General features: G+C 36.5%; 1 protein-coding gene across 2 annotated transcripts in view; it reads right to left on the reverse strand.

Annotated features, from left to right (window-relative positions):
- Positions 1-15,779, reverse strand: part of VEGFC (vascular endothelial growth factor C) — a 78,430-nt gene that overhangs the window by 15,268 nt on the left and 47,383 nt on the right. For both annotated transcript variants that reach the window (XM_064652545.1, XM_064652546.1), the window contains exons 2-3: positions 6,846-7,059; positions 4,715-4,905 (exon numbers count right to left, since the gene is read on the reverse strand). In XM_064652545.1, the coding sequence (XP_064508615.1) occupies positions 4,715-4,905; positions 6,846-7,059 (405 nt within the window). The remainder of the gene's footprint in view (positions 1-4,714; positions 4,906-6,845; positions 7,060-15,779) is intronic.

The raw sequence follows: 15,779 nt of genomic DNA on the forward strand, positions 1-15,779 counted from the left end.
TCCCTCGTTCCTTCCCAACAAGATATAGGTGAGTGTATCAATAACAGGCTCTCCCAGTAAGATGGCATTTCGGTGCCTAGATCTGACACTGCATGAGATTTTTTTCAGCTTCAAGTTATCATGCATTTTAGTTATCAAAAAAAAAAAAACCCACAAAAAATCACTTTCCCCTGGATTTTCATTTTTTTACAAGTCAGTTTTTTTAAATCCCTGAAGATCAGTGCACACGCTCTGTAATGTAGTTCTCAGGTGAGAAGCACAATAAGAGGACACCAGGCAAAGGTATCTCTGAATTACTCCACCCAGTCAGACTTGGCCATTGACATTCTGCAACCAGCAATTACTGTGACGCCAAATCCATCAGTTCCCCTTCTTTCCCACCTTGTCATTTCTTCAGACATCCTTGCAAGAGCTTCTAGGCCAGAGCTGTGTGGTCCCATGGACCACCCTGTAGTAGGCTCTTATCAGTTCCTACACTGGCAGTGCTCTTCTTTTAACCATTTATACAGATGGAGTGAAGAACAGACACAAGGGTAGGACAAGAGTCTGGTGCACAACCTAGAACTTAGTATGACTTTAAAGTTTAAAAAAAAAAAAAAGAAAAAAAGAAAGAATGTAACAGAAGACAGGAATCTCTGAGCGTGTGACCAAAAGCGCTACTAGAACTCCTGAAATAGGAATCTTCCATGTATTCCTCCTCAATGGAGGAGGAATCACAGAATAGTGAAAGGATGTTATAGACATGTTCCAACCACTTTCCAGACACTCTCCACTAGACCAGGTTACTAAAAGCCCCAAAAGGTGTGTAGTTTTGATTCACTGCATTGATAGTTTCTTCTTTAGACTAGAAGGACTTTGTGCTACACTTTCCAGAAAATCTGTTTATTGTTATACAAAGTATTTCTTTGCTTCAGTGGCTAAATTAATTTATTCAGCACCATCATCATATGTGCCAATATCCATTGCATCAGCACACTTAAAATTATTATTATGCTCACTGACTTATAAAATATAAATTATCCAAAACTGTTATTTTATTATCAGGATAAGGGAAGGTTATCATTCTAGATACTTCTCAAATATAGAATATTCTTTTTTTTTTCCCAAGACTTACATTAACTACACTATGTTCTGATGGATGTTAGTTTATTTTGGCAAGTTTCCCTTAAATTGATTGAGTTTAAGTTTCCATCACTTGTGATCTTTGCACTTCCTTAAGTGTCAGTAAGGCCAGCCAAATATAACCAGTGTAACAGAGTACAATGTATCTGGAGAGATGTTTAAGGTAAGGATATGACTGATTTCAAAACTAAACATCTCTATACTGAAAAGAATGAAAATGAACTATTTGAGAGATGGTACATCATCTTTATTTTACTGTCTAACTTTCTTGAAAGACAGTACTTCAAGGCTTATGTGTGATACAACAGGTAACTTATCTGATGTAATAAATTTAATACTTATTTAATATGCTTGTTTGGGTTTTTTTAATCCTTTTTTTTTTTCTTCCAGAAATTTCTACAAAAAACACCATTTGGAACTTACATATCTCCCACTATTAATAGTACCTACTATATAATTTCAATAATCAGTCTTACACAGAAAAATGCATGGGAAAAGGTATAAATAGTAACGCTCAAAACAACTGAAAAGTCTTGTGACATATGCATATCCAAATTTTGAAAAGGAATACCATGTAGATCTCAAACATGGCCAACAATTTCAAGGTGTTAACTTGTTTCCTGTGAGAAAAGCTCCACTAAATCTAATTTCGAACTGCTTGGATAGATGTTTTCCTTTGAGGGATTATTACTGTAATCACGAAACAAGAAGATTCAGGACTTTTACAACAAATGATCTGAAAGAAGTCAAAAAACTGTCACCCTGCCAGCCAAGAGGGAGAATGGAGTGAGACGGCTCTTTGACATCTGCTCCCTGCTTCCCTTCAACCTATGAACAAGTGGCTATAGGTGGGGCATAAAAAAAGTGCAGCTGAGAGACAGGCTGTTGCTGTACCAGGTAGTTCCAATTTTTGAATTATTCTTGTCGTGGAAACAGAGAACAGCTGCTTGATTGATAACAAATTAGAGAAAAAAAACAACACAACTACACCACAAACCAAAAGAAAAACATTCTCCATAGACCTTTACTAGACAAGCCACCACTTACAAACTGGAGTTTTGCAGTGTCGCAGATAGAGAAGGTCTACTGGATTTTATGAATTAGCATAGGGGGCCCTCAAAAGTTTTTGTAGACCTTATACTATATCTTAATTAAGAAACTATCTCATATCTCAATCATGGTTGTATAAACATCCCTTAGCAACTACAGAAACAGTTTTTGTGGGAAAAAAGATGGTATTAAAAGCAAAGCAGAATACTTTTCTATTTTTTTCTCAATAAAATTAAGTAGCTAGAAAGGAGGAACACAGCCTGAACTAAACTATCGACCTCTCTCTGGACCACCAGAGTGTTACACAAGGCAATCTGGGAACATCTGACCTGGTCCATCCTCCTAGCAATCAATGATTTGCCCCCTATAAAAATAATTTCTATGCTTAGTCCTTTTATTTTTAATTAATTTTGATGAAAGCTGATATCAGCCTTCTTTATACTTTAATGTCTGGAACTAATGCTAGAGCTTGCCCTCACAGTAAGACCTCCAGCTGAAAAATTAATTTCCCATTAAGCACTTTTTCTGCAGGGTGAACATTATGAAGTTATCTTATGAAGTTTATGCACCAAAAATAAAGCTAAAAAATGGTGAATTATGAAAAAAAGATTCCTGGTTATTAATCATTTGTTCCCATTTGATTCAGGAAATAATAGAGAAACAGTAGCGAAAATAGACGTGAAGGGTACCTGAATTTCACAGAAGGTCTTGAATCCAATAGTTTTTTCTTCCTAATTCTCATCTAATATAGGGTAAGCTGTGGTCAGATAATTTTAAAACTATTTCAGATGGTGACAGATGAAGAGATATAGCTATAGGTCTCTTCCTTTATTAAGAGTTTTTCTAAACTGCATTCTGTCAAGGACAAGATAAAACTGGAAAGCAGAAGCAAGATAGAAAACTCAGAGATTAAATCACCTGTTTTTTCAGTATAGGTAAGAAAATAAAACAATGTTATTTCCTCTTTCTTCTTTGTGATAAAATCTTTAAGATTTTCCTTTTCAGAGTCCCTCAAATCTTTAACTACAACTACATCGTATCATTACGAATAACATCAAGAACTTCAAAAGGAAACTCACTACTAAACATTTTCTACTGGGTAGAAACCTACTTTATTCAATAGACACGAACAGAAAGATGAAGAGAAAGATATTATTTACCCCAAACTGACATGGTGCTCAAAGACTAGGAAATCTGTGTTGCATGGAACAACTCTCTCCGTGACTAGATCATCCTTTGTTTCAGTAAGCTAAACTTCATCAATACATGTAAAAAAAAAGATCATATTTCTTGGGTTTTAACATGAGAATTATATTTGTATCTCAAAGTAACTTAGGAATTAATTGCATCTTAAAGTAACAAACAAATTAAGACAATGGTTTCTCCTATTAATGGGAAAAACAACAGGGCTTGAGAAAAGTAAGTGTTGTAGTTTTCCTTCTCTAAGCTACTTGAGTTACGTTATTCCTGTGCTGTACAGTTGTCTACCACTAGCTTAAATTTGGGATTGAAAATTCATGGTAAAATATACCATTTCAGACAAACAGATTGATGAGAAATGAAGGCAGAAAATGCATTTAAAAAAATGAGTAGTTTTTTCTGTTTTCTTTATGTTCCTTTTTCCTAATTCCCTCTCAAGAAGCCTCAGAGCACTAAAAAGTTTCATGATAAAGGAGTGACATTTCCAAGGGCTATGATATTATAGCTGGCTATGCAGTTCTGGATCTTCATTATAAATATGTACTGTATCTTCAGCCAGATGAATCTAGCTGAAAGAGGAAACAAGATTTACACTAAAAAGTGAAAAACCCACAAACAACAAACCCCCTACCAAATACCGTAACAACAGCAAAATACCCTGGCAAACACTTTTAAGTGTGATTATTTTTACAAGTTTTTTGAGGAAAATGTTGTTGTAAGATAACTGTGATAATTCCTATGGCTACTTAAAATGATGTAATATATGCTTCTCCTTTAAAGGCAGCTCACAAGCTCAGTGCATGATCTCTGCACCTGATCACTAGCCCTGAACTGGAAGAATAAAACCCACACATACACCTGGAGGAAGATGCATTACAACAAAACAAATATGCTAATATCTCTTAATACAGTAAAACTCAGTTCCTAATAGGCTTTATTTGTAACGTATCCTGTCTGCATATGTCCTACAACAGTCCACACTAATAAAATTATAGGCTAGTTTTCCATAGAGTGCTTGCCTCATACAGGTAAGTGGTAGATGCAAAAAAAAGAAAGGGATAGAATTAAGTTTCATGGGTAATCTCAAAACTGAGAACTGGACATCACAATTTATTTTTTCCCTAAAAAAAAATAATAATATATTTTGGGGAAAAGAGCATTAAACATTTTTTTCCAGGCAGTAGTCTTCAGCTGTTTTTCCTGTTTAGTCCGGAAAATACATACAAAAACCAGCTGATATATTTTCCTTTGTCATAGTAGCAATAAGAAGGTTTAAAATAAGCACGATCATATATGGATTTGCAAGTAGCACTTGGACTGTAATAAAAGAGTGAGAACTTACTGTCTTGCTGATGTAATTTGTGCTGATGTTCATACACTGGAGTCCTTCACTATTGCAGCAACCTCCACATCTGTAGATGGATACACATGGGGGTTTAAAGAAGGTGTTTGTAGTTGCTCCAAACTCTTTTCCCACATCCACACACACTTCACGTGGCATGCACTGAGTTTTTCTCCATTCAGTATCAATACCTGCCAAGTTATAGGGAATGTCATGTGTTATAAAGTAACTGTTTAAAAACAATACTCTCCTGAAGTAAATTAGGATTCTTTTTAAACTTTGGAACCATAATATCCATTGCTAGAGTCACATCCCATAGTCAGTGAGATACACATCTCTCTGTGTTAACTTCTACCTGATTTTTCTTCTTCGTAGGAACATGACATATTGACATGCAGCAGAAGAAAAGTCACAGCAGAGCTAAGAGGGACCCTAACAGGGAGACCTTAAAACACAGAATCATAGAATGGCTTTTGTTGGAAAACACCTTTAAAGGTCACCCAGTAAAGCCCCCTTGTAATGAGCAGGAACATCTTCAACCAGATCAGGTTCCTCGGAGCCCTGTTCAAACTTGAATGACCTTGAATATTTCCAGGGATAGAGCATCTACCACCTCTCCAGACAACCTGTTCCAACGTTTCACTACCCTCATTGTAAAAAAAAGTCTTCCTTATATCTAGTCTGAATCTGCTTTCTTTTAGTTTAAAATTATTACCATTGCTCTATCACAAGAGGCCCTGCTACAAGACATCTCTCCCCATCTTTCTCATAGACCCCCTTTAGGTACTGGAAGGCTGCTATAAGGCTGCTTCTCTCAGCCTATCACCATAGGAGAGCTGCTCCAGCCCTCCGAGCATCTTCACAGCCCTCCTCTGGACCTACTACAACAGGTGCACATCCTTCTTATGTTGGAGGCCCCCAAGCTGGACACAGTACTCCAGATGGGGTCTCACCAGAACAGAGTAGAGGGGCAGAATCACCTCCCTCAACCTGTTGGCCAGCAGCTCAAGCTGTACATGTCCTTTCTCGTTTGCCTGGGGTAAGTCTTATCTCGGGTAAAGTCTAAAGAAGTATTGCACATCTCTTCAAAGTAATTTTAAACAGTCCCACACAGTACTTCACTTAAATACTCTAAAATAGAAATGTAAAATTTTACACACTTAATGTGAAATTAATTTAAATACATGCTTAGTTTGTTAACTATAAGGGTAATATTTAAAGCAAAAGGTTATTATTTAGCAACTATATACAACATGTGATTTAATCTGAAGCATGATACTTGTGCCCGGATTATCCACCCAAATTTAGGCAAAGATTTTACATCATGTTATACAGCCTTTTACCAAATAGAATCTTATACTGAACAGTCCTGAGACTTGCAGCTGTGCAGGACCCTTTATTCTCTTTTGGCACTAGATTATGGTAGGTTGTTCACCAGAAATGGAAAATTTGCCTTATGTGTACTTTAAAGTCTCCATTAAGATATATGATATCCAATATCACGTAAAAAAATACACCTTCTGCTATAAGTCCTACATTTCTCTGCCTACAAGCACTTGTTTAAACTTGTAAGCTAATATATTTTTATCCAAGCAATCTGAAACACTAAAGGATATTGACATATTGGGTTGAAAGCCCTTTTTTTCTGATTTTAGCATAACATCATGACAGCTGCCCTCTTGTAACAGGGAAAAGTTACAAGTGGATTACTTGGCATCCTAAAGCCACAATGCATAAGAGAAGAAAGCATTACTAAGCCATGATGTAATTGCAAAAAATGCGCAGAAACAGTTCAATGACTCCAACTATTAGCATCCCCTCTGCTTTCTGCAAAATTTTTACAGCCTCCACAAAGTAGGACTTCTTATACCTGAAGGCACTTTCTCTATCTACAGAGCTGAGAAAGCAACTTTCTCACAATGGATGTACCTAAAATACGTCTACAGAGCGATTTGTTTCATTATGTAATGCGGACTATCAAAGGTTTTATATTATAGACAACACATCAAATCAGGCTGCTGAGATTGGTTTACTGACAATGGTTAGCTTTTAAAACGTTTTTGATGCAACTGAAAAGCCTTCAGAATTTAATTTATTGTGTGTTGGAACATGGTTTGTGTCCTGTACTTACTTTTCAGGATCTCTGCATTATAGTGTGCTGCGGCAAATTTCAGGGAATCATCTGATCTTGTGTCAAAGCTGGAGTGTTCCCTGTTGTGTTGCCAACCTCCTTTCCTCAACTGACATTTGAACATTTTCCAGTATTCTGGGTAAAGTACTGTCATGAGTTCATCCACACTGGACACAGACCGCAACTGCTCTTCCAGGTCTTTGCTTGCATGAGCCTGTCAAAGTAACATGCAAGATTAATTACTTTCTCTATTACACAGGGTTTGCTGGAAACTAGCCTGAAAAGCAATTCATACATCGTAAAATAAAGTCATGCTCAAAGGGGTCCTCATTATAGAAACTGCTTCTGTTAGTCAATGCCAATAGTATGATATTGACAAATACTGAAATGTTTCACTTCTGCCACTAGTTCTTTATCGCACTTGTAGTTGAAAACATCTTATGGGAAAGGAGCTATAGAATTAAGCCCACACAAATACAGTTTGTAGATTAAAAAAATAAAAATGCATTTTTATCCTGGAAAGATAAGTTTTCATGATAAAACTTTGAATGGTTAAACCCCAAAATATTTAAATTGTGTTAACGCTGTTTAATATTACATACTCTTAAAGTAACATCAAATTTTTGCCCATTTTCCCTTAGTCCAGGAAAATCAAAACACGCAGAAATGCAAAACCAGTTATTAGGAAAAAAGAAGAAAATAATTCATGTTATTTTGTACCTGTTTAGGGAAAATCTTAGTAAGAAAATTGTATTACAAAGCACTAGTCCTTAAATCAGTAGGAGTTAAAGACTTTGGTACCTTTAAGAATCTAAACTGCACACTCCCTCAATGCTGAGTTTCAACTGAAACTCATCAGGCCTCTAAGCACTACATTCCTCAACTTGCTGTTTCAGGGGTAGCCTGAAATCCTGTAATCTTACTTTCTTATTCATGGGCCTTTACATAAGCTCATTGCAATTGCAGTTTTCTAGATGACTGAGATTTACATTCCAATTTATCGCTTATCTGGGAGATTCCTCTGTCCTTTTAGATGAAACAATATATTGCATCAAAGGACTGTTGTTATTCCCTGCCCACCTTTCTCATCCATGAATTTCTGACTTCCCAAACGGCAGGGCAGTAAGGAGAAAGTACTGAAGAACGTTTAGCCACCTTCTCAGTCTACGTGGCCCTTAGATGGCAGTATGAGACACAAAATATAGAGGTACACTTTGTACAAAGTGTATCAACTGGCTGCAGACGCTGTACAGTTTACTATAAAACTGTTCTAATCAAAGAAACACCGGGTTGTAACAGTGTAAGACATGTCTAAGTGCAGAAACATAAAACTGTAGAAACTGAAATTTAAGAATCCTTATCCAACTTCACTATTAACAAAAAAGAAATTATTTCCATTCAATGATTTTGAACATTATGTGAGTAAAATCGCTAGTTCTGAACTAGTTCACCTGAATCAAAACTGCTCCTTGTCTCACAAACAACTACAAGTGTACAAAACGGCACGTGTGGTTGCATCCCCTCCCTTTTCTGGTGTCAAATACAGTAGAAACACCTCAGGTAAGGCAAATTTACAGAACTCATTTCTGTACAGTTATACACAGAACTGTGAAGGTTGTGAGGCACCAGAAGAGGTGGGCCAGAGAAGCTGTGGATGCGCCACCCCTGTGTGTTCAAGGCCAGCTGGATGGAGCTCTGAGCAATCTGGTCTAGGCTGGAACCAGATGATCTTTAAGGTCCCTTCCAACCCAGGGCATTCTATGATTCTAATTCCTATTTCAAAGTAATTTTATATGACCAAGTGTTACGAAGTTAGAAAAAATGTTTTCACTAAAGCCTCACTAACCACAGTGTCATTGCAGACTATGTCCTGGGAGGTTTCAACAACCAATTTGTCATCTCAGGAAAGTGATCATGCAGGTCTTGCCTCCACTGGGTCATCCCTGACCCAAGCCATGCATCAAGCAGTATCTGGGGTCTTTGTCTTCAAATTTGATGGCAACATAGAGCATCTGACTCCCCAACACCCCTTCACTCCTTGTAGGATGTCACGCAGGGTCTCAATCAGTGGGTCACAGACAAAAATCTAAGCTTAACAAATAACTAATTTGGCTACTGTCTGCTTGTTCTGAGAGGTGAAAATTGCAGGACTTGAGTAGCCTCACACCTGCCTGAGGGTGCTGCAGCACATGTCCCTTGACGGAAGCAGGTACCTGCACCAGCACAGTAAATGCCAGTGTGGCAAATGCATGTCTGCCATGTGATGGGAATATGCATGGCACAGGAGGTCACAGCATGTCACAAGGCTGGATGCCAGTCTATTTTGTAAAAGGCACAGGAATAAAACCTGTGTTTAGACATCTAGTAGGCGATCCTAGGAAGCCCCAGTAGATCATGGGGGTAACATGGAAGGAGAATCCAAATGAAGGTTCACCACCTCTGATGAATCCTTTAAAAGCCTGTGTAGCCCACTGTAGACAAAATGCTGGCTATTGCTGTTTCAGATATTCAAGGTACAGGCCTAGAACATCAGGAAAATAAGTACTGAAACTCAATATTACTTAGCTGATAAGAAGCTAAGCAGGAAAGACAGAGTATTTGTTAGAAATAATGCATACTGATGAATTCCTCTTGGGTCAGGAAATCAAGTCAGGAAATCTTTTCAGCTGGACACAAAATTTGTTATACTTGTACAAAATATGTATGAATAAAAGTCAAAACATGAAGAAACTAGTTGCTTTAACTAAATATTGTATTAAATTTAATAAAGTATTGTTTTATTCTGGATATTCCACAGGTTATAGTGCCATGTGCCTACAACCTGAGATGGGGCAACCCTGGTTGTGTTTATAGACTGGGGAACAAGAGGCTGGAAAGCAGTGCTACAAGAAGGGACCTGGGGCAAGTTGAATATGACTCAGCAGTGCCCTGGCAGCCAGGAGGGCCAACTGTGTCCTGGGGGGCATCAGGCAAAGCATCACCAGCTGGGCTAAGGAGGGGATTTTCCTGCTCTGCTCTGCACTGGTGTGGCCTCACCTTGAATATTGTGTGCAGTTATGGGCACTGCAATATAAGTAAGATATTAAGCCATTAGAGAGCATCCAAAGGAGGGCAATGAAGACGGTGAAGGGCCTTGATGGGAAGCCATATGAGGAGTGGCTTGGTCACTTGGTCTGTTCAGCCTGGAGAAGAGGAGACTGAGCGGAGATCTCATTATGGTCTTCAGCATCCTCATGACGGGAAGCAGAGGGGCAGGCACTGATCTATTCAACCTTGTGACCAGTGACAGGACTCGAGGCAATGGCCTGAAGCTGAGTCAGGGAAAGTTTAGGATAGATATCAGGAAAAGGTTCTTCACCCAGAGGGTGGTTGGGCACTGGAACCAGTTCCCCAGGGAAGTGGTCACAGCACCAAGCCTAACGCAGTTCAAGAAGCATTTGGACAATGCTCTCATGGTGTGACGCTTCAGGCTGTCAGGAGTTGGACTTGATGATCCTGATGGCTCCCTTCCAACTCAGTGTATTCTATGATTCTATGAAGTACTCACAATATGAAGAAAAGCAATTTTTGAAGCAGATATAAAATGAATTTTAAAAAATCATCATTATTGCATCTGAATTATTTTGTTCTTAGTTTAATAAAGCTATTTGCTTTTAAAGATGGCTTCAATTCAAATTTACACTGTGGAAAACCAACTTAATCACTAGTGGACTTTTGTTATGTCCCCTCTTCCAATTCAGAAAGAAAGGGAGAAGGAAATCCATATATCTATACTTAATACAATACAGCCGGTGCTCAGAATTAGGGAAAGAAAAAAATAGAAAAAATATGCTGATTTTTCAATATGCTTATAGTGTTACCTTGACACGCAAATCACAGATCTCTTCCTATATGTATATGTATTTTTTAATTCCAGTAAATTACTCTCATCTGTGACAAACTGTTTAAAGGAACAGTTTTTTAAGAAGCTTGTGGACTGATTTAATTTTAGAACAGCCAAACTTTTGTGTTGACATAAACATCAAATGAAATCTTAAGTTCTGGATGATTAGAAGAGTGTGTCCTGCATGTAGTATAAGCACTAGATCATTAAGGATTGTTAGAAAGAGTTTCTAAATTTCTAAGAGAGGAATGAATCTGCTTCTGTAAATGTAGTAGTAGTTTGACAACATTTTTGATTTTGTGCAAATTTTGGTTAATTTTATAAAGACATACTGTCTTGGTCCATATCTTTTATTCTTTGCTCTTTCTTAATTATGCATTGGCTTGTAGTGTAGGACAGTGGATTTCCATTGCAAAACAATTTTGAGACTTCAACACCTATTGGAATATATGACAAGACACAAAGAAAGTAACATCCACAAAAATGTACTACAGATCAGAGGAGCTCCAATTTTTCATTCATTTTATGCAAGCCCAGATTAGTTAAGTTTAGAAAGAAATATAGTTTGTAGCTGCAATTACTGTCACCAAGGTACTTATTCCCAAATGTTAAGTTCAAAGGGAAAAATAAAAGGTAATATAAAATTAATGAAAGTTGTGATAAGAGAAATTATACAACTTTTAGGACAAAAGAAAGCTTTTTGATAAATGTAAACAGTCTGTTGATTTTTATATAATCAGTTACAGTGCATTCCTGATGAAATCCTGGACCAACTGCTTAACATTTTACTGGGATCTATGTTTGACATCAAGCAGGAAGCAGGAAACAGTACCAACAGTGACTGCACAAGAAGTTTTCTCTATCCTATGTTTTCTATTTTCTTTGTTCTTTCAAGTCAGTTAAGGGACTGGGTTTTGGGACCTTTTATTTTTTTTTTCTTTTAACCACTAACCCTCCCTTCATAAGTGTTTATCTCAGTCCTTTGGTTGGCCATTTTACTGTGTTTGTCACTTTTAGCTGTTATCAACATTGTCCTATATGATCACCTAAAAATGTTAGAAGGTAAATTCTAAAGAAAGACACTGACTAAACCTTTAACTAGACAAACTCTACAAGATGATAGATGATAATAATAGCTTAAAGAATAAATAAAGAATAAATAAAGAATACAATAAAGACGTGTTTACTTCATTTCACTTATTTCACATTAGTTCTCAAGGAACAGTGGAAATGACAAATACACCTATAAATAAAGCAGTAAAGCTTGATGAAAAGCACTCTCTTGCTATTATTTATTTAATTTCAGAGCATTTTGTTCTATCAAAGTATGTTTTTCACAGTGTGGCTTTCCATTACATGGTATGTCCAGTTTTTCACAAAATTATAGCTTGCGAGGGAAGGGGCAGGATACCAAACAGGCTCTATATCCATTAACAAAGTCAAAACTATAATAGATTTTCCACACATTACATTATTTATGTTACACATGTCCCCAATGTCTGCCTCCATTATTAATAACAAAGGTCAGAACACTTAATATTTGGCAGCATGCTTGACACATAATTGATGGTGCAATGTGCTATAGCACTACTTTATGTATCTGCTCTGACTACAGTTGTCAGCTCATTTCATTTTCAAGGATTTTGTTGACAATTCTTAATAGGAAAATGCTGTCTATAAACCCCTCCAGTTTAATATGCTTATATTCTGTATTTATTGACTGACTAAAATGCATTAAAATCAAGTAGTTAAATCTGAATGTTGAAATGGTGTTTAACCAAATGGAAATATTGCAAGAGAAAAGCATGGATAAACATTTCACTTGCATAATAATTTATTGCAATTTTCATGTACTTCAGTGCTATTTTTTTTGGAAGTTGATACCAGTAAAAAACCAACCAACCAACCAAACAAAAAAACCCTAATTAAATATCATAGCCATAGTTAAGAATTATGTTCCACTTTTATGTCCACTTCTCTAATCATGCTAGAAAAGCTCTGATTTTGATCTCCCATGCACCCATTTGTCACCTGTAAAATTGGATGACTGTCTGTAGTTGCAACATTCAAGTTACCATTCATTACAGTAACAAAACAGTGCCTTACAGAAGCAAAACAGCAACAGTGAGCATAATTTTTTTTCACATCACTTCAAGTAAGAAGACCACTGCAGTTAATATGAACCAAAATCAAAATATCATAAGAACACCAGAGAGATTAGAAAAAGTCTCTGCTTCAAAGAGCTTACTTTGTAAGGCTTTGCCTATCAGAAAAACATAAAAAGTAAAAATGAAAGTATAAAATAAATAAACCAGTCTGAACTATATTATGCTTTAAGTGACTTCTATTCACTCTGGCATTTTAAATACTAAGAATAACATCAGTCAAAGAAAACAAATAAATGTGGGGGCGAGAGAGAGAATGTACAAAGTAGACAGGCAAGGAAAAATAAATGAGTTTGAGGAGAAATTTGAAAGAGAATTTGTTAAAAAGGAAGAAAAATACACTGGCTATAAGGATAAGCGTAATACTGCAAAAGTTTCACTTCTTGATTATATATCACACTTTTTTTCTCTTGTCTGGACTATTTTTTGAGAGAAAGATGCACAAACTCCTACAAAATCATCCTAAGCTTATACTGTTTAATATTGCTCCTCTTGTTTATAAGTACAAGTATTTAAGCTAAGGTAGGCAGTGTAAAATTTCCATGTTAAGCAAAATCCAAATTTATGCAAGTCAGCATTTACTGGATATTTTATTTAGATATGCTTAGAAAATGCTGGAAAACATATCTAAGTTTATAGATTTGCACAAAGGTACTTATGTTAAGTCCTTTAGTCAAACATTTAGCTGCTGCTGAGGTTCCGAAACATGCTGATACTTATTCCTCAAGTACCTGCATTCCTCAATGGTTCTCAACCTTCCCTAAAAAAATGCCAGTACTTTCATCCTTTCAATGGCAATTGCTTATGAAAATACCCTTTTCTATTTGAATTTGAATTCCCTGGGAAGCAGACAGAGATTAAAAAACCCCAAATTAATTCTAGTTCCTTTCTAGAGCAACTGTGTGCTCTGCTGCCTAATTTTTTTAGAAACTCATTTTAGTCAGTCAGTTCTCACAAGTTTTTACAAACTTGGCCAATTAATACCATTCTTGACTACGACTGAATGCAGTTTTGAGAAAGTAGGTTCATGGTGCCTTAGCTAGATCCTTTTTTGAAGTAATTTCACAACTAGATTATTGTAACAGGAAAGATTCTGTTCTCATGCACTTCAACCTGGTCTTTGAAATGTACTTTGTTCCAGAGCAGTAGTCTTCAGCTTATGTTCCTAAATCCCTACAGACTATTTCTAAGAGCATAGCAAGTTGTAAATGCAAAATAAAATACAGACCATAAACCCCATTATCAATAGACTTGTTTCACTATTCAGAAGCTTTCATTACATAAGTCCACAAATTAAAGGTCAAAGGCTGCACAGCAGTCATGGAAATTTCTGGGATAACCATTTGTTGTCTAAGTGCAGATGCATCTAGATTGTTCAACTGATTCAAGGGCTCATACTGAAGCTTCCAGTTAGCATTACAGATAGATTTGGAATCAATAAGGATTTGGATTATTGCTGCTGAAAGGCTTACATCTGATTAAATCTTGGAGACATTAGGCAGTGCAATCTGTACCAGATGAGATTTGTGTATTATTTTCTCAGTCACCAGCAACTCCAGCAATCATTGTTGACAAATATGTGGATCACCATGCATGACCAGAAAAAAGGGGAAACCATTTGTAAATAAAAACCATTTGTAAATTGAAAATAAAGAACAACACTGTGATGATTTCTGTGATATCAAGGTGACTAACAGACACAGCACTCTGCCAGAAAGAGAACAGCATGAAAATGTCAGTGCCCTCTACAATGCAACCACTGCAACCAGCAAGGTTCTGGTGCTGATTGCGTGCACTCTGATTATGAGACAACTGGGTTTATGCCACATGGCAGTTCTGTAGAATCTGACACTTTATAAGAACAATATGTTCATTTTGAATACTTTTGAGCAACTTTTAACTAACACTGAGGAAAGTGAACCACACCATTCTAAAAAGAAAAACTTGCACTCCTACAAAAAATCCTTATTATAAAATCTTATGCTCTCAGAAGAAGACAGAATGCCAATTAAGCAATTTTTAACTGTCTGACTACTGGGGTTTTTTTTTCAAAATACCCTGCAACCTTTTGGGGTTTTTTTGTTTTGTTTTTAACAGTTGGATGTATCCCATCAAAATCAATAAACAAGAATAAAACTACCAGGCCTCTATAAAAAGAGGCTGCTTATTCTCAGTTCTCAGTGTTTGCTGAACTTTCACTGGCTTTACCATTACTTTTATTTACAACTGCCATTAACTTTGTAAAAAAAAAAAAAACCAAACAAATATAGAGACATTTTGGAAGAAAGCTATTAACATGGTAGCACTGCAATGACCTGTCATCACTTCAGCAAGTGTAACACAGTCAGGGAGAATTAGAAAACTTCTCAGTATCAAGTAGAGACTTACTAAGTGGAGAGGTAAGGGGCAACCTCTTCATGTTAACTTATATGACAGCCCATTCTGAGATACTGCTTGAGCACAGTACCTGTGCTACATGAATACATCCTAGACCCTAATTAGGCAGTGAGAAGTAGGAGTTAGGGCCACGTATCAAGTGAGTGCTTCAAAAAGGCAGTAGGTAGAGTTTTTATGTCATGTTTTCTATTCTATGGGTCACTTGTACATACAAAAAGGTCCCACTAAGAGCAAGAATAATAAATTGCACATTCTTCACAACATTTTTGAGTTATGCTGAACACACAGACTACAGCATATGCTGTGTTCTCACTGTGATGAGAGTATTTAATTTTCAATTCAATGCTCATTTATTCATGGTTTTTTTTTAATGTGGCCATTTATAGGACAGCAAGATTACATGAACACATCATAGCTTACCACTGTTGTATAATTTCTCTTGTTACTAAGTAACTTGCCTTTTTTCACCAAGTTTTTAAAACCATTTTT

Source organism: Pseudopipra pipra, chromosome 4 (genome assembly GCF_036250125.1).
Source record: "Pseudopipra pipra isolate bDixPip1 chromosome 4, bDixPip1.hap1, whole genome shotgun sequence".
Taxonomy (NCBI): Eukaryota; Metazoa; Chordata; class Aves; order Passeriformes; family Pipridae; genus Pseudopipra; species Pseudopipra pipra.